The sequence below is a fragment of the Colius striatus genome, chromosome 3 (genome assembly GCF_028858725.1).
Source record: "Colius striatus isolate bColStr4 chromosome 3, bColStr4.1.hap1, whole genome shotgun sequence".
In the NCBI taxonomy this organism is placed as follows: Eukaryota; Metazoa; Chordata; class Aves; order Coliiformes; family Coliidae; genus Colius; species Colius striatus.
In genome coordinates, this window is record NC_084761.1 from 80,303,292 (window position 1) to 80,327,261 (window position 23,970).

The 23,970-nt window shown below is 40.4% G+C and overlaps 1 protein-coding gene across 4 annotated transcripts in view; it reads left to right on the forward strand.

Moving 5' to 3' along the window:
* The window catches only part of DHX15 (DEAH-box helicase 15), a 43,272-nt gene extending 29,173 nt beyond the window's left edge, over positions 1–14,099 (forward strand). For 2 of the 4 annotated variants that reach the window (XM_061994221.1, XM_061994220.1), the window contains exons 8-14: positions 193–342; positions 496–604; positions 1,724–1,915; positions 4,857–4,979; positions 7,098–7,288; positions 12,235–12,404; positions 13,534–14,099. In XM_061994221.1, coding sequence (XP_061850205.1) covers positions 193–342; positions 496–604; positions 1,724–1,915; positions 4,857–4,979; positions 7,098–7,288; positions 12,235–12,404; positions 13,534–13,651 — 1,053 coding nt within the window. In that variant the 3' untranslated portion in view covers positions 13,652–14,099. The other 2 variants (XR_009818534.1, XM_061994223.1) reach the window with 2 other exon arrangements.
* Positions 14,100–23,970: the final 9,871 nt, after the last annotated feature.

The following is a 23,970-nucleotide window of genomic DNA, read 5'->3' on the forward strand; positions in this document are numbered from 1 at the left end:
CTTTGTCACTGATCCAGAGACTTTTGTAGCAAAATTTTTGTCTCCTTTCAGATGTATACAACTTGTGATTTCCTAGTCAGAAGCTGTGTTTGAAAATAAATTGAAAGCAGTCTTTTTTTTTAAATAATTGGCTTATCTATTGGACAGTGTTCAATTTACCTTCTTTGCTGCTCTGATTCCACTTTCAAATAGGTGTACAATCCTCGGATCAGAGTGGAGTCTCTCTTGGTGACTGCAATTAGTAAAGCTTCTGCTCAGCAGCGAGCTGGCCGTGCTGGTCGTACTAGACCAGGCAAGTGCTTCAGGCTTTATACAGAGAAGGCTTACAAAACTGAAATGCAGGTAAGGTTACTTTTTTTAGAATGTATATACAAGAACATCTGATGGGTACAGAAAGTTGAGTGTCATGCTACCAAACAAGAACTTGAATGCTTATGTAGTTTAAAGTGGTTTTGGAAGAGCAAGTGTTCTGAATTTTCTTGTTTCCCCTCCCAGGACAACACATACCCTGAAATTTTGAGGTCTAATTTAGGATCTGTAGTATTGCAGCTCAAGAAGCTTGGTATAGATGATTTGGTGCACTTCGATTTTATGGATCCTCCAGGTACCTATTTCAATTTTATCTTGTCCCCTGTGTTACGTTTTGACTTTTAAAATCTTTTTTTTTGGTGAATATTCTAAATAATAACATGATAAATTATGTTTTCACTGTTTTTGTAAGGATGTCTTTTGTTTATCCTGAAATTTAATGCCTCTGTCTTATCAAAGCCAAGGGGTTTGTTTCTGTTTGGGCAACAGCTTTTAATGGAACCAAGGAATCTACTGAATGCCCCGTACTTGCAGAGGAAAAGACAAAATTAGAATTATGTGCAGAGGTTTTCTTACTTATCACCTTGATTGCACATTCTAATTGTGCACCAGTTAAGAGCTATGTGTAAATAAAATTGGCCAGCATTTTTAAAGCTGAATACACATTTTCAACTCAAATTAAGTCAATGTGCATTTCCCTTTTAACAGTGTTAAATGTTCCTACAGGCTTTAAAAATATCTGGACTATTTTGCTAATCAAAAACATAGATCATCCGTATCTAAATACATCAAAGTTGGATGCTTTCTTAGCTAAAACAATTTTTATAATCTGTAAGCTTTTAAATAGCTTGACATAACAATTGCCACCTTTGTGCTGTGCAGCATGTATGGTAGCTTAACAGGAAGGCTTTTGGATTCTCTTCTGTTTTGCTTTGTGAGTATAATATACACTTGCTATGAAGAATGCAGGATTAAGAACATTCTTACAGGCTCAGGTTTGTGAAAGACTATAGATATATAAAGTTGACGTGGCTGAAATTTTAGGATTGTGTGATCTATTTTGTATAGAACAAGGGAAAATGCATCAGTGCAGGGGAATTAAGTGATATTACTGTAGTACCAATTATTTCACAATGCCATTGCTGTCTGAATTCAGAAAGAAGGAGCAGTAATCTTCAAATATTCAAAACTTTCGATCCAGTTAAAAGTGCTTCTAAATAAGTTACTTTCCCTACCCTTCATTTATATCTGAATGTATATAACTGAATTTGGTAGCAATTTTGTGTTTAGAATTCAGTTGAATGGAGAATGAAAAATAAGATGATTTATAGTAGTTTGTGCCTTTCCTCATTTTTTGCTTATTTAGAAGAATTTGATTAATGTGCCTACCAAAATTTTTTTTTCTTCCTTTCAGCTCCTGAAACTCTGATGAGAGCCTTAGAGCTTTTGAACTATTTGGCTGCTTTGAATGATGATGGAGACTTGACTGAATTAGGATCCATGATGGCTGAATTTCCACTGGATCCACAGCTGGCCAAAATGGTTATTGCAAGTTGTGACTACAACTGTTCTAATGAGGTCCTATCTATTACTGCCATGTTGTCAGGTAATAGCAGGGAAAGAGACACTAAACAAAATGCAAGTCTTCAGTTTGGGGAAAACTTGAGTTTTCCACTTCAAAAGCATAATATGAATATATTTCTAATAAAATTAGAATTCTTGTTTAAAACTTCATATAGGTGTTTAATGAATTGTTACGGGTTTATCTAGAGATCTTAAAGCTAATGAATAATAACATTAAGAAATTAACATGTATAAATTTGTCCAACAGTTTGCTCCTGACTTTAGGTAAAAGTATACATATTTGAACTGATGCGGGGGGGGAATCAGACTAGTGGAACAAATTTCTTTTTAGCCTTGTAGTCAGGACCAGAAATGTCAGCTCAACCACTGAGTTTTGTAGTGTGCATTCTTCTGCACTTTGATAAATCTCAGTATTTCCAAAAGGATTACCATGTAATTTGTTTTAAACCATAAGCTTGTACATGGAAAGGTGATATATTTTTCAGTCATTAAGTGGCAAAGCTGATGAATAGCCCTTACTTTTAAAGGGAAGAAAGAAACTTTGGGAGAGGATATACATTTATAAGAACTAATTTGTGTGCACAGCTGTACTTCACTGCCTTCTGTGAATAGCACTGCATCAGCGCAGAGTTGCTCATCGAGAAAGCTTGATGAGTGAAAAATGTTACCGACAATCCCTGTCTTTCATTTCCCAGTTATGTAGAATTGACTTCATTTTCTATTTATCATAGGACAAGTGGCAAGCTTTAGTCTATTATGAAAATGGGGGTATTCTTGCTCAAAACTACTCTGTCCTTTGGTTGGGCTCTTCTGTCCCTTGTGGCTCTTCACAGTGCAGGTGTACTGGCTACATGCTGAGCTTGGTTCAATACACAAAAAAAATGTTTTGCCTAAGTGTAAAATCTATTGCTTCAGTTTAGTCTTACAGTATATTTATATGAAAGTTTTTAAGAACTAGCTAAAATGTTTGATGCAGAGTTATGATTGTTCAGACTCAGAGCAGATGGGCAGGGCAGAATCATAATTTTTTTTAATTAAATGGTATGCTTAATTGCGGAGGTGGTGGTAGGTTGGTGCCTGTCTTTTTCTTCCCTTCCCTCCTGTCCCCCCAGTCTCTACTACAGAACAGCAAGTTCGGCACTTTTTTGTCTATGATCTTCAGCTGATTTGTCTTGCTCCTATTTCTGTTTACTTTTTCCAAGGCCATGATACCTTTCTTGTTTCGAGACGCCATTAATGTCATGATAAATGAATTGGAAAGGGTTTAGGGTCGGATTGAGACTGGCTGATATGAGTTGTAACTCAAATTCTGCTCTTAAAAAAACAGAGCTTTAGTATTTGAGGACTATTTCCTAAAGTAAACACATTTCTAAACCAGTGACATGTGTGTATGTTATGCTGTCTTAAGTCCATGTGAAGATTGCCAGGCTCCGGATAGCAATCTGTGTGCTAAATTTGGACTGAAAGTATAAAACTAAGTACCAGAAAAGGCCAGAGAATAACATTGAATTAGTGAGCTGATTAAACAGTTCTATTTTATAAGAGCCACGGTGTCTTGCTGAGGGGTAGAAAGTGCTATTACTTATTCCAAACTCTGAGTTAAGCCAGTAATAGGATAATTTGGAGTTTGCTTTTATTAGTCCCAGTTTGAAATTAAAATGCACTTTATATTATCTTTCAAATGCAGGATCCAAAATACAGGGTGTTTATTTTTGTACCCACATTTCAGTTTTATTTGTAGCATTGGTCTTTCTTGATTTGTTACCTTGTAATTTACTGTTGCAGTGTGCAGTTTTTTTCTCAAGTTCCATCCAGCGTTCGACTCAATACATTTTTGAAATGTACTGTTTTGGGGCTTTTATAGGAATTTAAGAATAAAATAAAGTCAAACCACAAAACATCCCACAAAAAGGCCCTTGTCTGTTAAGAACAGATGCAAACAGATGAGATTGGTGTTTTTTAGTTAGGAGAAGGCTAATGCAGTCCTGAACAGCTGGGAAGAAAAAGAAAGGTTCTGAAGCATCTTACTTAACATTAATTCTATGGATATTTAACTTCTTAAAAATATAAAGTTAAAATCATTTTTTTTCCCTCCTATAAATCTAAAGAGATCTTCACTTTATAGATAATTACTTGAAAGTTAGTATTGGTGTTACAAACTTCTAAGATATGAATTAGGTTGGCTGAAGTACCATTTGTGGGTTTTGGTAGTCCGTATTGGGAAAGGGTGTGTTAAAACGTGATTTTTGGATTGAAGTCAGACTGAGTCAGATCTAAATATGAGAGTATAATGATAGAGAGAGCTCATCACATTGCGATTTTTAACCTTTTTAATTTAAGCAGCACCAAAGGACAGTTTAACCTTCCACCACTACCGCTACCATCACAACCTTTAGAGTTATTGATACCTTCATTCACGTGTTTCTGTATACCAGTGCTGATAACGATACCATCTGGGGAAGAGGCCTTGCCTTTACTAGTGTGTTCTATCTAGTAGCAGGCTTGTGATAAAACTCCTGGTTGTTTCAACTGTGCTAGTGCAGTACAGTTTCAGAACTATCTTCTTCACTCTGTCCCTAGAGGCTTTCTGAGAAATTTGCAATTGAACTGTCTTGTTATATTGGGTACTAGCTCCTGGTAGAGCTATCAGCACTGGGCTTTGATCTGTTTAGCCTTCCAGTATACAATCTTGATGGCCTTCAGACTAGAGATTTTTGATGCCTACGTATAGTTCTATTAAAATAATCAGGTACTCTGTAGCTTTGAAACCCTCTTGTCTTACAGATGGGGTTAGGTGTTGATGTACCAAATCAAGGTAGTAAACAGTCCAAGATGCAGTTGGAGGCCATCCTGCCCTGCCCTATGCTCTGTGAACTGACCTAGCTAGGCCTTGTTCCTCTATCTGTGAATGCGTGACTCATCGATATGGGCGTTTGTGTTGGGCCCATACCAACCTTGTTTAGTCCCACAGTGTTTTGTTCGCCCCACGGAAGCAAAGAAGGCAGCAGATGAAGCCAAGATGAGATTTGCCCACATAGATGGAGATCATTTGACGTTGCTGAATGTCTACCATGCTTTCAAACAAAGTAAGTGTGTGCCAGTTTGAGCAAAAATGTTGGTAATGCTTTGTGCTCCCGGCTCCTGTTTGTGGGTTCTAAGGGCAGTTGAAAGGCTTGAGCTCAGTTTTTGAGCCATTCTATCATAATCTTAAATAATTCTTTGTTTAAAAAAAAATATGTAAAAAAGTTAAAATGTTACTTTCTTTTGGGAAGAAAGCCCAAAAGAACTAGCCAAGAGATACTGCCATAAAGTGATGAGTATGAAGGGAAGTCAGACTTTTAAATCAGAGCTGGGTAACCTTGGAGAGAAGGAAGTAAGCATTCCTGTAACTAAGAAATGTTGGAAGTTTTTAATCAGATACTGTATAAAAAAATCTGCATAATTGCTTAGTAATTTTTCAGGGAGAGCAGTTCAAAAATACAGTGAATTTGAAGAAGAATATGTTCCTCAGACCAAAATGTTTTTAATCCTAACTTTTTAACATAGTTAGGGATTCTGTCATAAGTCACTGGGATGGATTGAGAGGCAAAGGGTTAGTGCATCAACAAATAGTAAATTACCCCACTTCTGTGGATGGACTTTAAGGAAAATGTCTGGTCCTGCTCAGCAGAGCTGAAGTATGTTTTAGCAGCTTGAAAAAGGTGGGAATAAAACAGGTGAAGCTAGAAGTTCAGAAAAATTACAATGTAAGTGCCACACTTTAACAGTGACTTGTTCTGGGGTTAAGTAAAAGATTACCCTTAACTGCCAACCATGTTAAATTAGATGCTCCAATTGCATTCTTCTGTAAGCAAATGAAAAAGCAACAGTCACCCTGAATAAAAAGAAATGCAGCTTGGTGCCCCTTTCTGCTGCAACTTTCATCTAGAAAATATTGCGTAGGAACATTCTAAATGTATCATTATGTGACAATCCAAAACAAGAGTGTCTTTGGAAGTCCAATAAAAAGTATTTAAAATAGTAGCTGACAAATTTCTACTAAACGCCTGTGAACTGGAGACATGCTATTTATTCTGTTAGCTTTTTAGTTAACAGGTTCTAGTATGTCTTGCAAACATTTTGTGTGTTTCTAGAAGCCCTTGCTTTCATGCGCAGGTTGTTGAGGGGTAGAATTCAGCTTCACTGTGAAATTTCAGGGAATCAAGGGCAGATGAAAAACTACTGCTACTGTTTGTATCTAGAACAACATCGAACTGTTACGGGTCATCTAAAATGCACAGTTAAATGGCACCAAGTATCATACAATGGGACTTATTATCGTGTTAATAACATGTACAAGAGCTTCATCACTTACACATCATTTAAAATATGTTCTGAGATAAAGCACGGAAAGAACTTAAAGCTTTCTTCAAATTGCATAACCTTCCTTCTTTTCAGTGCAAATTAAGAATAGGGTCACTTTCTACAAGAGATACTTTAAAGTTACAATTTTTAAGGCTAGTTTTGCTGGATTACTAAACTGGCAAAGATTAGAAGAGCATCACTTGACAAGTGATGCATTTAATAGGGAAAACTCGGTTTCTTAGTGTTAAACATGGCAGGTTTTTTATCCTGACAGAACGGCTTAGGCTTGCTGTCTTAACAGGTTTCTTAGAGCTATCAGCAGTTGAAACAGTAATTTAGGAGTACAGAGTTTGGTTAGGCTATATTTTACCAGTCACCTCCACTTATTTAAACTGCTGTGAAGTGCCTCACACTTAGATTAGTCTATTCATGGAGCTCTTAGCCGTCACTTGAATGCTTAGTTTTGGGACGGTTTGTTTTCTCAAATACAGTATAATTATGGACAGTTGTCTTGTGTGTTTGTTGCATGCAGCGTTCCTTACGTTGGGTTACATGTTACATTGCAGGTTTGGAGAGTGATTTTTCCAGTTGTTTTCGTTGTTGAAATGTGAGAAACTTATTGGTGTGAGAAATCTAACTTTCTTTTGTCTTGGCCACATGCTTCCTGAATAGAAAACAATGTGGTAAAGTTACCGAATGCAAGATATTGACTGAATAAACTAAGAGCTGTTGTCATTTATAAAAGTTTATGGATATTGTTTCTGGTTCATCTGACTGATCAGTCAGTTAGTTGCTGTTTTACTTACTTGTTATAATTGGATGAAATACTCAGTTTTGATTCATGTTTTTTAATGTTGCAGATCATGAGTCGGTTCAGTGGTGTTATGACAACTTCATTAACTACAGGTCCCTGATGTCTGCAGACAATGTACGCCAACAGCTGTCACGAATCATGGATAGATTTAATTTGCCTCGTAGAAGCACAGACTTTACCAGCAGAGACTATTACATCAACATAAGAAAGGCATTAGTTACTGGTTATTTCATGCAGGTATGTGTGTCTTGCAGGGAACATAGTGTGGTGTTTCTGTGGCTTTTAATGTTAGTATGGTGGTTATAATTTATCAGAACTTTATGAATGTTACTTAAATTGTATATGGCTAACTATATTCGTCTTTGTTAGGTTGGTTATTACTGAGGTAGTGTGTTCTTTAGTCAGAAGAGAAGTTCTAGTCAATCTTACTTTGCACCAAAGTACTGTTTCTGGCACAACCAGTCAGAAACTGACCACTAACTTCTGAGTAGGTGAGGAAGTTTCTTCATAAAACATGTCCAAGTAACTGCAGAATATCTGTTTTTTATATTATTTGTAAACTGCTATAACTAAGGGAAGTATAATTGTATATAAACATTAACTATATGTAATCCTTATAGAAGGAAAGTATTTTTTCTGCATACTTTTCCCTAACTGTTTCACTTCTAAATTACATGAGTCATGAGTACTGAAGCAAGTACGTAATCCCAAAATGTATGCAGTTTGTAATTCATTTGTCTCTTGAACCAGGGTGGTATGAAGCCAGCCTTGGCTGCTGCTTCCTGGATGCTTTGCATTTTGTTAAGCATGCCTCCAAGCGAGAATGCAGGCTGTGGGGTTTTGCTGTCATGTTTTGTTTCTTTTCTTCAGCATTCATCCCTGGAAGAGTCTATTTGCTGCCTCTTGGAGGCTCAGAGGTGTACAGAGCCTTCAGTGGGAGTGAGCCTTCATCCTCACTGACTCTAGGCTGTTGTAAGGATGTTTTTCCTAGCAAACGTGTTCTGACACCTTAGCAATGTCTCTGAAAGTTCACTTCTGGAGAACACCACCCTGTTACCCTTAGGAGGCTGATCAGTGCCCATAGCATTTCCTGATTTTTGGTGTGAGCTATGATGTAGTAGTGTTTGAGCCAGGACAGTCCTATTTGAAGGGAACCTTACTCCGTGTTGTGTGGGTTGGGATGGCAGGCAGCTGCATCAGCACACATTCACCACATCCCAACTGGGGTGCAGACTGGGGAATGGATCTGCTCACACCACTGCCAAGGAAGTGTTGCCTTCCCCGGGACTGAGCCAGCCATCCAGTAGCAGAAACACATTCCTAGGGTTTCAAAACACAGGAATATCAGTGTCAACAACTGCACTTCACTGTATTGCATGTGGGAGATTAAGGCAGCCCACAGCTTTAAATATTAAAATGGTTCTGAAGACTGACTTGTAACCCTTCAGCAAAGCAGACTAGTCACTGTGTTCAGTCTTTGCTTATGGGACAGGTTCTCTTTCCTTAGGGGATACGTTAGTACACAGTCCCACTTATAACTTTTATTCTGTAAATGTTTTTCAAGACCAAGAATGGCCTGCCAGTTCTGCCCAACAATCTTTCAGCCCCACCTGGCAGAGGCAAGTCTCATTGGTACAGTTGCACTTCTGTGGCTTCCCTATTTGCCTGTACCTATAGGATGTCATGTCCTTGGAAGTTTGTGTACTGCTAGTTTGTTTTCTGTTACTCAGAGTGCACCTTTTTGTCTAAGATGGTCTTCTTGCCATGGATGTGGAACTCCTCTATTGGTTCAAGTAGCTTTTTGACCTCTACTGCTCAGGAGTTAAAAGATCTGAGTTTATATTTTTTCTGTGAATAGAGTCGTGGGCTAACACGGATGAAAATGAAACACTTTCCAGAAGTCTCTTTGAGTTTCCCTAGTCAATGAGTTGTTTATCACCCCCCTCACCCAAAATGCCTAATGGAAGTTTTGGGCTGAATCAAGAGATAGATGTGGTAGACCTGTTCAAGGCCTTTGGAGTAGAAGACATTTTAACAGTTCCTCTTCTCTTTTGATGTTGCAAGTCTGAGCACTTGCACAATGTGTGTGTGTGTGTGTACTGTAGCCTCACTAAGGGAAACAGGTGGCAAAAGTTAATTCTTGAAACTCTAAGTTAAAAAATGGAGTATGAACCAGAAAACACAGTAGTAGCCTTTTTTCTGAAAGTTCTCACTGTTTGTGTTGTTTTATATTTCAGTAATTGTGCTAAAAACAATCAGAAAATTTCACTGTAGACCAAGACCTGTGGTGATGTCAGGCAGTGCAGGCCTGTGTTAATTAAGTACTGTAAATTTACCTGCCTTCAGCAATGTCACTGACTCTGTGTGGTGGTTTTCCTGGTGATGAATTATCTCTTAACCCTTTATATTTAAATACAAACTTAAATCCCAGTAAATTTTCCATGGACAAGTAAAATAGTTTAAAACTGACAACAATTTTCTGTGTAGAAAAACACCTGGAAGAACAGATACTGACAAGAAGTTGGCAGCTCCAGTCTTTGTTCAGGCTGCCTGATTCACAAATGTTTTATCCTAACACACAACATTCCTGGATGATCTCAGGGCTTCAGTGTGTTCCCTAGTATCTTGCTTACTAACACTACTCATTGAAAAATGAACCCATTTCCTAGACTTGCTTTGTATATTTCATGGTTTCTGTGGAAGCTCCTGATTTTGTACTCTGAAAACCATGATGGATTTGCAGACTGGTTGATGTTTGAAAGGTCCTCTGGAGGACATCTGGCCCAGCCACCCCTGTGTTGGCTTTTCCAGCACTGGAAGCGGTTACATGCCTGGGTTTCAAGGAGCATTGGTGTATGTGCCATAGGAGTCCCATGCTTCCTTGTTTGCTTCCTTATGTCAGCCTTGGGGCTTGCCTGAGCCCATTCTAAATTCCTCTAGCATGGTGATGTGGCAAAGCCACTGCCCCTTTTGGAGGTGCAGCAGAGTTGACTGTCTGTCATCTGTGCTGAAACAGGTCAGGCTGGAACGGGACAGGAAAATGAAGTAGCTGGCAGTTAGATTGTCATGGCTTACTGTGTGCCATTGCTTGGCTCTTCACGTTTCATAGGAATGCCTTGCTTAAGTTACTGAATCTGAAATTGTTTGCCAGTCTGTGTGCTAACAAGCATACTTCGTAGACACACCTAAATAAGATATATGTTGCAGCGCTGTGTTAGCTCACTGAGTGTGTCAGTCACAATAGGGATGTAACCACCCACTTAAAGGCAACTTACACCTGCTACCTATGTTCTAAGGAAACATTTCTTAATTGGGGTTATCCCAGTCCTTGTCTTTCCTTGTACTTTTCTGTAGAACTTCTTTGAGTATGCTTAATGGGTTTCTTCAGAATCTTTTACTAAGGTCAGAATTATATAAAGGTAAAGAAGGAATACAACTCTTTACTCTCATTATAAATGATACAGAAATGTGTTTCGGGAAGCTGGATGATAAGACTTTACTATTTTAATACATCTGAGTGAGACCAAGGTGCTAAAGGTAAATTGTATTGATTAAATTTGACAGCACACTGTTTTCTGGAATGAAACCTAAGGAAATGAAAAGTCCTGTCATCTAGGAATAACGGAAATGGATAAAGCACCCAAATATGTTTGTGCACATGCTTTACTTCTCATCTGAAAAATAAAATTGATGATTAAAAAAAAAAAAAAGGCCTAATTTCAGAGCAGCATGTGTGCTGTGAGTATGCTAGGTCTGTGACAGATGAGCTCCTAGTCTGGTTTGTGGCTGTACTCTATTTAACTTTGCAAATGTTGATTTGAGTTGGATGAAATTAAAGCTAAAGCGTTACAGCCAGTGCACTGTTCATCTCCATTTAAAAGAGCCTCTGTTGGCTTCCCAGACTTTAAATAAAGTAGCAGTGTAATCTCCAAAACCTTGGGTGAAAAAGATGTGCAGAGTACTGAAATATAAAATATATATATATATATATATATATATATAAAATATATATATATATATATAAAATATATAGAAAATATAACAGAAGCATGCTCAAAATAAGTGATTTCTTACTAAGGAGATACTCTGACATAAAATTTGAGGTAGCTATTGCTTCTAGAAGTCCTATGATTTTAATATAACAGTTGGAATTTACTTTTGAGTAGGCAAAAAAAAGATGGGATAAACCGATGAATTAAGAAAACAAGTAAGTACAGAGTCTGTATTAAAATAAAAGCTAATGATGATCTGATCAACAGTGTGTCTCTTGGTCATCTTTCAGCCATTGTCCATCCAGCCTACAGTCTTACAGTATTTCTCTGTGTGTAAACACATGTAGTGAAATAAGCACTGGGGTCATCTTGAATTACTGATATCAAAAGGTTAATTTTAGTTACCTGTTCTGTTAGATGAACTGTTCTTACAGAGGATATCCTTCTAAGGATAACTGTCTGCTTTACCCGATCTTAATGAGCTAGGTATCGGAGCATCTCGGCAGGGTAGGCATTATTCCCTTTCATGGAGCAAGCAGCTTAGTCAGAGAGAGGTTAATTGATTTTTGCCAAGGTCACCGCAGAAATGTCTTGCTGAACCTACATTTTCCAGCTCTGAAGCTTATGCTATAAGAGGACTCTTCTTATTTTTTATGTACTAAACTTCCCATTCTTACTGGACTGATTTATTTCTTTCAGGCCTGCTATGAGAGAGGGTTTGCAGAGTAATAGGTGCATCAGTAGAATAAGTACTGAAACACTGCCCTAATAACCGCTTGAGAGGATAATGTGGTGGTGTTCCAGTCCTACAGCAGCTGCTGCAGCAAAGCATTTGAAGCAGATGTCTGCAGTAGACCACAGTTGACTTTGTATGATGTTACAAACCTGTCCAATCAATGCTCCCTTCCCAGACTTCTGTTTGCTGCTGTCTAACAATGGTTCTTCTCTTTGCGTGATAACTTTTTGTGTGTTGCTGGAATTGTATATTAGACTGTACACTTGGCATGACGGTTAGCAACAGCATCTGGCATCAGGCATAAAACAGCCTGAGTGGTTGGTCAAGTAACATGCCAAGTTTAGATGAGGTTGGAAAGTTGGGACAGTATCTTTTGTGTCGAACACTTAACAGTCAGCTTGAAATCACTTTGTTTAAGATTGCCTGTGGTATTGACAGACTGTCTTTTCACCTAGGTGGCACATTTGGAACGAACAGGGCATTACTTAACAGTAAAGGATAACCAAGTGGTGCAGCTGCATCCCTCCACTGTTCTTGATCACAAACCAGAATGGGTGCTCTATAATGAGTTTGTCCTTACAACAAAGAATTACATTCGGACGTGCACGGACATAAAGCCAGAATGGTAAGCCAAAAGTCTTCAACCAGTCATGACCTGTGGTGAGGCACTCGTTTTCCTTTTTCCTGTTTTAAATTGAGGTAATTCCTTTACTTTTCCTGAAGCAAATATTATTAAAATGGTTTGGGAAACTGCAATGAAATGGACTTGATCTCATAGATGACCACAAATTTTTCTTGTGGATAACTTGTTTCTGTTTGTGGGAGTCTCATGTGAAACTCAGATGCCAGGATCTGCATGTGTAGACACACTTGAATTAAACCCAGTTCACTTTAGTAAGGCTCCTGGGAAGGAGCTGTTTGGAGTTGTGTCCTGATGCCCACCAGTGCACGTAAGAGATGCCTCTCCTCTCAAGATGTAGGACCTCTTTTGGCAGTACTGTCTTAATTTTTCCAGAAGGTTCTGAACCGGATTCCCGTGCTCTCTTAAAATACAAAGGAAGGAGGTGGTAATACTGGTACAGCCTGTCTTGACATAATATTTGTCATAAAGTATGTCAAGGAAATTATGGGCCTGATGCTCTGCAGGCAAACAGAGATCTGAATTGTCTTGCCCATCTTTAAGGTTGTACTGAAATTGCCGTGTTTGTAGGCATTTGGATTTGGGAGGTTCCTTAGTTGTTGTTGTTAAAGTTGTGCTTTTGTGCAGAAGAATTTAAAGGCACAGCATATATGTATGTTGTCCTTAGTATTTCAGTGGAACGTGTTTGAATCCTTCCTTAGCAGTCTTTTTCTGGACAAGCTCTTTATGGCCTGAAGCAGGACCCTGTGGCATTCACTGCATTAAGCCTAAAGCAGCTCAGGCTGACCCATGTTTTACACCACCTGGTATTCAGGTTGGTTGCTGTGCCTTGTGGGCTCGGACCTGCTGCAGAGCAGTGGTGTGGGGCTGAGGGATATGGCTGAGCAGGAGCATCTCGCAAGACTCAGGTGTGCACCTGTTTGTTCTGGGCTTGGGTGCTTGCACAGGATGGAACTGATAGAAGCGTGTCTGGGGGTGTAACCTGTCATCAACCCTTAGAATCCCAGAATGAGCTCAAAATAATGGGAAGTCTTTGTTTCCTTCAGTTGCAGGATTTCTGTAGGAGGCATCTGAAAGTTTGAGCATTAGTAACAAACTTTTCCTTTTTTGACAGGCTGGTGAAAATTGCCCCTCAATATTATGACATGAGCAATTTTCCACAGTGTGAAGCAAAGAGACAGTTGGATCGCATCATTGCCAAGCTTCAGTCCAAGGAATACTCACAGTACTGAATTTGTATTTTGAACTGAAGTTACTCAGAGGACAGCTTTAAGAGATGAAAGGATTCAAAGTTCAAGTTGTGCTCTTCACTTTGGTTCAATAATGGCCTTTATTTGAAAGCTTTTTAATTTTTCTTTACAGTAAATATTCCATTCTGATTTCATAAATTAAACATTTATGCCTCCCTTTTGTGTTGACACTGTAGCTCATACTGGAAAAGCTGATCAATGTTTTGCAGTTTATTGAAAGTAGTTCTATATATAACAATGTTATAAGCATTTCTTTAGAAATGGTTGAAAATGCTTCTAAAAATGTGATTATCGACCATGGTATGCATGATCGTTGTAATTGTTGACATTCCTTTTAGAAGTTGTGAAATGTTACAACTTGTGCTTATGTAGACACAATCTTTGGCTTCAGTACAAAGGTACTGACTTCAATAAAGTCTATTTATACTAATTTGGTGCTACGGTATGTCGGTATTTCTGTTGCTTGGATCAAAACATGGGAAGCTGTTGAGCCTCCTGTGAAGCTGCTGTCTTACTGACACAGCAGGAGTTTAATATTTTACTGTTAAAAGGTGGCGGGCACGTGAGCAGCAGCACAGTTCTGATGACATACATTTAATGCAGATGCTGTTAATCCCTTGCAAACTTGGTTAAATTATGTAGGGAACTGTTTTGAAAATGAGGCACAGGCAGGTGTTGGGTTAATGCTTTCTTCAGACACCCTCCGAGGTGTTTCTTGCACAGAGCTGCAGCAAGTATTTGCTGAACTGTGAAGTGTATGTGGCCAGTCAGAAGTTCCCTGCTGGGCGGTGCTCCGGGACAGTTTGAGAGCAAGACAATGGCATAAGTGACAAATTACATCACACTGTTAAAATTTTGTGGAGAATTTCAGTGACGTGTGTGACTTGACAGCATTTTCAGTTCATGAAAGCTAATCCCACCTGGAACTTTAAGGTTTGATCAAAAGGGCTGGTGCATGGACTGAGAGACACTGAAGTCTGAAGACAGTCTGAGAGAGTTGGGGATGTTCAACCTGGAAAAGTCTCTGAGGAGACCCAAGAGCAGCCTTCCAATTCCTGAAGGGGCCAACAGGAAAGCTGCAAGAGAATTTTTTTACAGGGATGTGTAGTGGCAGGACAAGGGATTGTGACATTAAACTGAAAGAGGTTTAGGTTTAGATATTCTGTAAGGGTGGTGAGACACTGGTACAGGTTGTCCAGAGAGGTTGTAGCTGCCTCATCCCTGGGAGTGTCCAAGGCCAGGTTGGATGGAGTGCTGGATTGAGCAACTTAGTCTAGTGTAAGGTGTCCCTGTCTATGGCAGGGGGTTGGAACTGGGTGATCTTTAAGATGCCTTCCAAGCCAACCTATTCTGGAATTCTGTGATTTAACGTATTTGGTCAGAGGTCTGTTTTACCTATACCTAGAAAACAGATGCGGGCCTTCTGGCAGAGAGAATCTGGAGCAGAGCTCATTGGAAGCAGATCCCTCCAGAATGGGAACTGTGTGCTGTCATACTGCAAGGCAGAAGCAAAACCGGGCTCTCTTTGGAGAGCTGGCAGCTAAGCACTGATGGTTAGAGTGCCCTGTTTATATCATAACAGTTGGCTGTACAGCTGCTTGGAATCTACTAATTTGAGGTTTTTCTTCTAGTTTCAACCTTTTTTTAAAATTTCATATGATAGGCAGGGGAGATGTGAAGACCTTATTTTGTTAGTAATGGAAAGAGTATTGTGAAGCTGTCTGAAGATGGGCATTCCAGTGAATTTATAATACACAATGGGATTTGTGAGCCTGCTTGAATTTTAATAAGCAAGGGGGGTGGTTGGCACTCTCCCTCACATCAGGCATCATGGGATGGGTCTGGAGTTCTCTGCCCTATGAAACGTCCTTCAACAGGAAGTAGGGAGGTTGACTCTTCATAACACATGGAATTGGATTAAGTTTGTTGACTGCAGTTAGAGTTTTTGTGTAAAATAGGGATCCTGAACTTCTTAAGCAATGTGATTTCAAACTAGTATTCCTTAACATGCCGATGTTTGTTTTACAAATTCCTCCTGTATGGCAACACTAGGTCAGGATGTGGGGTTCCATGGGGGCTTGTGTTCTCTTTTTGGAGGCAGAGGGGGCTGCTTGTGCAGTGCTGGAAAAGGGCTGCTCCCCAATTCAGAATGTCTCGGGTATTTGTGTGTCAAACCATCTTGTGTGTGTTTTCCTTGCTGCAGTGAGGCCCTAGAACAGTCCCTTGAGGCCCTGGGGCCAGCTGGTGTAAGCAGCCTTGGCTTTGGTACCTGCCAGTGGGGGAGCAGATGGTTCCAGCCGTGAGTGGAACTGGTCACAGGAGATACTTCGGCCTGTTTTTCCTCTTTTTAATTGTCGTGCCCCTGACTCTGCCTGGGCTTTGACAGCCAGCCTGGTGTCTCCTCTGTCCCTGCTACCAGGAATGCAGATACTATAGGCCAATGGACCGTCTGTGACAGCTGTGCAGCCCAGTCCTGACATCTTCCAATTAAGGTGGTGACACCTGTGCAGCCCACCCAAGAGCACTGGGGTGCACCAGTGTCATTGGCTTAATTGGAAGGCTGTGGGGTGCCCCAGCTGTCACTGGGGGGAGAGCTGGCTCAGTGACCTTTCCCCTCTGGGTAGTGGGCTGGAGTGCAGCAGGCCTTCCCTGGGACCAGGGGCCAGCACTTCAGGGAGGTGCTGACACTCAGACATGGGGGGATCTAGTGGATTTGATACTTGTGTGACATTTGTGTATGTCATCACTGTTCCCTCGTAGGTGTTTGTTTTACTGAAGAGCTGACAAGCAAAGTACTTTGGTTTAGGATGGAGGCATTTTCTTAGCCTATGTGTGCTAAATGTGCAGTTTCTTCTCCACCTAACAGCTAGTGGAGAACGGTCCTGGGGTTGGGGGCTACTGTGCAGGCCTTGCCCTCTCTGCTCTGCTGCACAGGATGGGTTTGCTGAGGGTGTTTAGGAGTCTGGGGCAGTAGCATGCAGATTCCCTCAATTCACTGAGGGAACTGTATAGTCACTGCGTATTTCACTCTTTTGGAGATGTAACTTTAGAGCCATATTGCAGTGGGAAGGGAGTGAGTTGAGGGCTGGCCCTCTGAAGGAATAAAAGGGGTGGCATGTCTTCTTAGAGAAAGATATTTTCTAGGTCCTAAAGAGAAACTATCAGGAGCCCTGCTCTTAGCTGCAGCTATCTCAGGCACACAACAGATGCACACACAGTGACTTGGTTTTGAGAATAGCCTGTTTTTCCATGTGTTGGAAGGCAAACCCTTGTTTCCGTTTTTCTGGTGGAAAACCTGTTAAAAAAACAGGTTGCCTAGAGGAACAAAAGGAGACAGAAAGGTGTAGAACGATGCTGCTTTACCTGTGAGGGTATGGGACTCACTGCCTCTTCCTCACCAGAGCTAAGAACACCTGCAGTCCTGCTTGTCACCAGAGGCTGGGGTTGGGCTGCCTGTGCTGCAGCCTCTGGTAAATGGGGGAGAAACTGGGAAATAGCCAAGTGCATGAGAGCTTGCTAATGCCAAATAGAAATGCAGTTTCCTGTGTGTGTTGCTCTGAAAGGCCACGCCTGGCTACAGCTCCTGTGGCTTTGTCTGGAGGCCTGAACGAAGTACATCAGCTGCCCCAGGCAGCTCCTGCTGCGGTGCCTGTGCCCTGCACTACTGCCCTGGCCTTGCATTGTGCCAGCTGCCAGAGAGGGTGTCAGCCTGTTGGTGTGCCAGAGCTGAGGAATTGCTTCTGTAGGATGAGTTGGTTACCTGCTTCAGAAGAACCTCAAAGGAGAAGCACTGCATTGTTTGCTTAGCATGACTTTTTTACTGGAGGACTTCTGGTGGTTTTTGAAAATACATGCTTTGTACAAAACAAAATGTTTAAAGAGCAGCACTTTTGAAAACACAGAATGGACAATGTGGCAGGGAAGTGGTACTGAGTAAAAGGAGTGTATTTTTTTAAAATGAGGGTCTTCCCTCTTAATTGTGCTTCTGGGTAATACCTCAAAGCAGTAGAGGGCTGTTGGTGTGAGGTGCTGGGAATGTTTCAGCTGGTTGGATACAGAGGCAGTTACTGCTCACTGGTGCATAAACTACCTGTGTATAGGTACCTGTTGACATTATAGAGACAAAAACAAGTGACCAGCTATACTGTGTTTAATGGGTAGAGGTTTTATACAATTTAGAATTTTCTTCAGAGAAAACATAAATGATGACTTTGTGCTTTGCTGTGTCTCAGTGTCATAAAACCCCCTGAGCTCTTGCTTTTGGGAGATCTGTATGTATAGCCCAGCATGAGACGTGTCCTGGGGTTGCTTTGGGGCTTGCAGGAATGCTCCCCTCTGTTGTGCCTGCGATCCTTTGGTGGTGTTACAGAGCTGTTGGCGCTGCCGGTCATGCTGCAGCATTGTGTGTCGGTGTGGTGCTGGCAGAGCCATACCATATTGCTGATCACCAACTCCTTGTCGGCAGCAGGGCTGGGAGATGGCATTAGTCTGTGACCAGTTCCTGTCAGCCTGTGCTGCCTCAGCACAGATTGGGGACTACCCTAAGAAATGAAGCTTAAAGCAAAAACGCTGAAATGAGCTGTCAGGATGTCACTTAAAAAGATACCTTAACCAGAGTCAAAGGGCAAAGAGTTTTCCTTCCACACAGTCAAGCTACATTTATTCACTTACAATTAGATGGCTATAGTTTTCTTCATTTTCTGACAACTTAGCAATAAGAAGCCATACCACACCATGACACTAGAAAGCAGAGAGTTGTATTCTCAAGTACATGAGTTTATTCACTTACTGTAATTGGGAGGAACAGCCACTTACCTTGCTTTCAGAACAGATGAAGGTTTTAATAATAAACATCTTTTGCTGTTAGAAGAAGAACCTGGAATCAGTACTCGACCTATTAAAAGCATTTAACTTTGGGACGATGTATGTGATGAAAGATTTATGTGAAGCAGAAATGGAAAAACCATCTACTTGGTCAACAGAGTTCATTTTTTCTACTAATCCGTCTTATCTTTGGAGCTGTCCTGGTATGGAACTGGGCACTGGTCCCCAGTAGTACCAACGTCAGGTGTTTCTGAGCTTGAAACGAGCAGCTTTAGAACCAGGATGAAACCATGATCTGAGAGCATTTGCCCCTCTTTTCACTTTCCCTTTTGCAAATGACAAGCTGGGGCTGCCTCTAGTTTACACTAATGTGTTTGAGGTCACTGATTGGCACTGAGGACATCCAAGCTCTCAGGGATGAAACAAAACATGTCCAGCAGTACAACAGTGTCCTGCAGCAGCGCCAACAGCTGAGAGCTGCTGATGGGAGGTCCTCTGATTCTGCGGTTTCAGTTTGGACACAGTAGTTCCTCAGGAATGCTGAAAGTAGTTCCTCCTTCACAAATGCTGAAAGCATGCTGGACAGATGAGAACATAGTTTTTGTTTGTGTACATCTTGGCTCTGACTGATTCCTCAAGCTTTTTCCAGCGATGAAAGCTATGTGGTAGTTACATTGCACAGAAAAGTGAAGCATAGCGCAAATTAGTGTTGATAATAAATACCTCCTCAAAACACTTTATTTTGGGTTGGTCTTACTCCTTTGGCTAAAGTAGGCTCTTGCCTTCCATTTGAATATCCTCAGCCTCATTGCTTCCAGACATGTAAATAATAAACAAAGCACAGAGCCCAGGTCTCCATAGAGCAGCAGGTGCTGGTGGATCTCTCTTCTGGCTGCTTTGTTTATTTAAATATTCAGCCATGGAATTAAACTGCTTCTGCTTGTATTAGTAACCAGTTTTCTCCTCAGCAACACCAACCTTTTCAACTTTATGAAGATGCTGGTGTTTACTATCAAAAGTAATGTGTGTTTTTAAAGAATTCTGAACTAAACTTGACCTCTCAAACCCTAGAATGGTGTTTTTGTGGTTGGTTCCTGTTGCATGTGGAATAACAAGTAACTGATAAGCCTTTTACTGCAGTTGGGATAGTAGCATTTTTAAAAAAAGTCAGGGCACTGTGAGCTGTTCCTGAAAGAGTTACATCAGCCTTACAGGTCCAAAGGGATACAGAAGGCTCGGTTCCCTTGGTTACTGGGTTCTGCAATGAAAGGGAAACAAACTCGCATTACTGCTACTTTTAGATGCTTTCAAAAAATAATCTGACTAAGACCAGAGATCAAAGGTAAGAATTGGCAAGAATTTAAAATTTCAGTCTTAACGTGAGCAAGAACGTTGTTGAGAACAGACAATTCATCTGCAGTAAATTTATGGATGGGGAACAGCTTCTCCCTGTAACAAACCTGTGATGAAGAACAATCCCTACAGGACTGGAAGCAAGGCCGCTAGATTTACTCCATTTGGGATGTTAGACTGGAGCTGTGCTTTACATGTGTTTGCTCTAAAGCTCCTTGTTGGACTCACTGCAGTGTAAACCCTGATACTCCATTGAAATGTCTGTTCTCCACATTGCCAACACGAGGCTAAATGGTAACGTGAATTGTGATTTTCCTGCAGCCTAGCGCAATCCTGTTTGTTTCTGGAGGAGAATTATGGACGAAGTAGTGAATGGGAAAATATTCAATTATATTCACTGGTAATGGCCTACTTCATGGTTGTCTTCATAATCCTATTTGTTCTTCACACAGCCATTGCCTGCAATGAATACTATTTTTGCCAGTAAAGCCTCAGAATCCAGCAGTTTGTAGTGTACTGGCTTGGTAGGAGACCGATGTTTAGATCTCTTGTTAGGTACTGTGAGGTTTCAGAAATTAATTTGCTTTTTTTAGCAGTCTCTTGATCAAGTTAATTTGATTATAAAACCAACTTTATCAATGCTGGGCTGTCTAGACTCAGAACAGAACTTCTTAAATTAGCAACAAGGTCAGCAGCAAATCTTTGTTCTTACTACTTCCAAAACTTCAATGTTAAAAATGTAAACATTTGCAGAGGCATTCTAATTGCCTTCCATTGCCCTCACTTTGACCTGCTTTAAGAAAAAGGATTCTTCTGTCCCTACATTTGGGGTGATAAGTAACAGAGAAGATGTGTGCTTACAAGCTGCACTACCAGTCTGGTACACACGCCTGCCTAGGGTCTCTCCTACCAAGGTTTGTTTGTGTTAATTGGATCAAATAGGATGATGTCACTGAAGAAACACAAAGTTAATGATCTGTCAAATCCCTTTGAAACATCTATCAATTATTTCTTAGACTTTGCTGCCTCTTGGTGGTATTTCTTGTGTAAAAATGGCATTCTGTATTGATGAAAGCTTTTCTTGGGATGATGCACAAGAGACGGAATTGCGATTTCCGTCATTCTCCCTGTGTGGCTGGGGGTCAGTCTGCCTGCCTCCTCCATGCTGCTCCCTACAAGGTTCAGTCTTTAGTGACAAAAGTTTTTGCATGTTTGTAAGGCACTTCTGTGCTGAAGAGGTGTTACTGCTGTATCAACCAGCTTTGAATAACGTGCTGAATGGTGAAGCCCATATCTTTTTCATTACCTGAACGATGACAGATCTCACCATACCTTTGGGTAGGTGCATCCATGGACGTCCGTTGCAGTGACCCTCATGTGCCCAGGAGCGGGTGGTTTTCCTCAGACGTAACGGTACTGACAGTAGAACCAGAGACTCAGGACAAGCCAACCATCTTGGTTCATGCTAATTTAGGTGGTTCTAGGATTTTTTTTCCCTGCCCTTTGATTAGTTCCTTCAAAACTGTAATCACAGAAATGTTATTTTTGGGAAATTATAATCTGATAGGGCTTTAGTCCTTTATTTATGTTGTTAATTGGTGGTGAGACCGTAACAGTTAGGAACTACTGATTAAGTTCATGCCTGCCTACATCTGAATGGCACGTATTCAGGAGTGGCTATTTATGATCTGGGGGTTTTTGAACTTATGGCGATTACACACGTTGAAAAGCTGCTGCAAGGCCTGAACTAGGAATTAAATTATGATAGTAGCTTCATTTTGTGAACAGTCTCATTGAAAATATCTTGCTTGCAGGACAATCAAACTCATCAGTGTTCTGCTCTTGCACTTTAGGAGACAAAGTTTTAATCAGTGGCACACTTGATCTTGCAGAATTCAAGGAAAATAATTTCCTGCATTTTTGAGATGAGCAAAAATGCATGTAATCTAGCTTTGCAAGTCCTGGCACATTTTTCCCCCCTTTCTTGTTGAATAATCAGCTTTACTTCATTCAGTTGCCTATTTCACGTAACTTCAATTATCAAGATGACCCAATGCTTAGATGGGATTAGCTCAAGGATGAAGAGAAAGCAATTGAATCTGAACTTGGGCAAGGCGAAAAATAGACTGGTGGCGAGATCAAAACATTTTGAAAAATGTACCGTTTTCTCTGAAATTGTATATTTGCAATTGGGTTTTGCATTTAGATGGCTTTGGGAGACCAGTGTTACTCATTTCTGATGGTCTCACTTAGCAGCATTTACACAGAAATATTTTTCTAGTGTCCTCCTCTTGGAGCTGCCATCCTATCTTGGCGGTCAGACATCTAGCTTCAATTGTCTTCTGTCTTTGGATGAAGCCCAGCAGTGTATTCACCTTCACTGTCTAGCAGACTTTAAAAAATGAGTTACTCTTTACAGCCTGGGCTAGGCTCTGGGATGGAGAACTTGAGTGCCCCAGCTAGTGCCAGTTCTGTCTTTGGAGTAACTGACCTTCAAAAAAAGGGTAGAACTTGTCTGGGCAGTAAGCATGCTACCAGGTGGTCTCACAAGCTTCAACAGTAATAACTTTCTAGAATCTCACTATGTTCTGCCTTCACTCCAGGGACCATTTCTTCCAGTGTTTCTTCTCTCACCATAGACAGGAAAGATTCCAATGCAATCCTTCTGCCCTCATGATGAGAGGAAGAATGAACAGGTGTTACCTAGCTTAGTGCACCCATTGGAAGTATTCACATATGACAGTGATACCTGCAATTATGAGAAGTATATTGGACAGAATGGAGCCTCAGAAAAGCTGGTTCTGATGAATTCCCATATCACCACCATTCAGTGGATGGAAAGTATCTGTGTCCTGTACTTTGACTGACATTGTTCAATGCATTTTTCTTTGAGCAGAACCTTCTGCTTTTTGAATGTGCTGGGTAAGTGAAGTTTGGGAATGGAATTCCAGGATACATTAGAAAAGCTGTGTTTTGGTTAACTGTGATCAGTTATGTCAATACTGGAAAATCTACACATGAAGATTTACACTCACCTTTGGGTAAGGCTGATAATGCAAGGTGCAGAAGCTGCTCTGGGAACTCCAGAGTACTCTCGGGTAGTTTGGAACTGGAGTGTCTATACCACGTGAAGGTGAAAAACACCATCTGGGTTTTAGCTAATGAAAGCCAGTGAAAACCAGCAGAATGATGAAATGACGTTGTAAAGGTGACTGTGGATGCTGTGTGTGGTGGCTTCATTCTCAGATATGTATAATGGAACATTTTTGTATTCTAGACATGAGTTATCTACAAAGTTAAATAGAAATGTAAACACTCTGGAATCTCCACTGATTCCTCCTCTAAGTAGGTTTTTGCTCCTCTGTGGCTAATTGCTTTTATAAACATTGTCTGACAATGTTGCTTGACTTTTCCAAAGGTCTGACACTTAAACCGTTGATCTCCTCAGATATTAAAAGGATGTAATACCTAGCTCAAGAGGTGTTCATAAAGCAAAATGAAATCATTTGATGGAAGGTGCTAGGGAAGGTTTAAAGTATTAGCCTAATAGAGAAGCTGTCAGTGGACTTCTAAAGCCTTTCCTCTTCAATTTTTATGGACTGTCTTAATTGACTTTAAAAGGGTTTTATGTGCTTATGAATAGGCTAAGTAGAAATAGTCTTCTTTTTCACCTGCAAATAAGATACAGGGGCAGTTTCTAACTTTATAATGTCTGATACTGTAGGCTTTTGCCTATGAGAAAGGATTTTCAGCTAACAAAGTCTAGTCAGGAATAAAAAAGGTTACTTGTGTCTGTTAATGCTGAAAACTTGGGGGTAAAAAGTGACAATGGTGAGTAAAATAATACTAACTATAAAACAATTTGAGGTATTTGTGATCATAAGCTTTAAAAATAGGGGGAATCACAGCACTCACTTTAGATGCTATGCTGATTATTGGAGGGACACTAAACTGCCTAAACATAATGTACAGCCACAGAATATCAGCTGGTGTTTTAGAATCTTATTTTAGAGGCTACAGCTGAGTTGAATCCTGATCCCCTTGGGACTGTTCTGGTGCAAATCTGTCTGCTTACATGGAACGTAAGCTGAAGATTAATGTCTTTCCTATCTCAAATTCTCCAT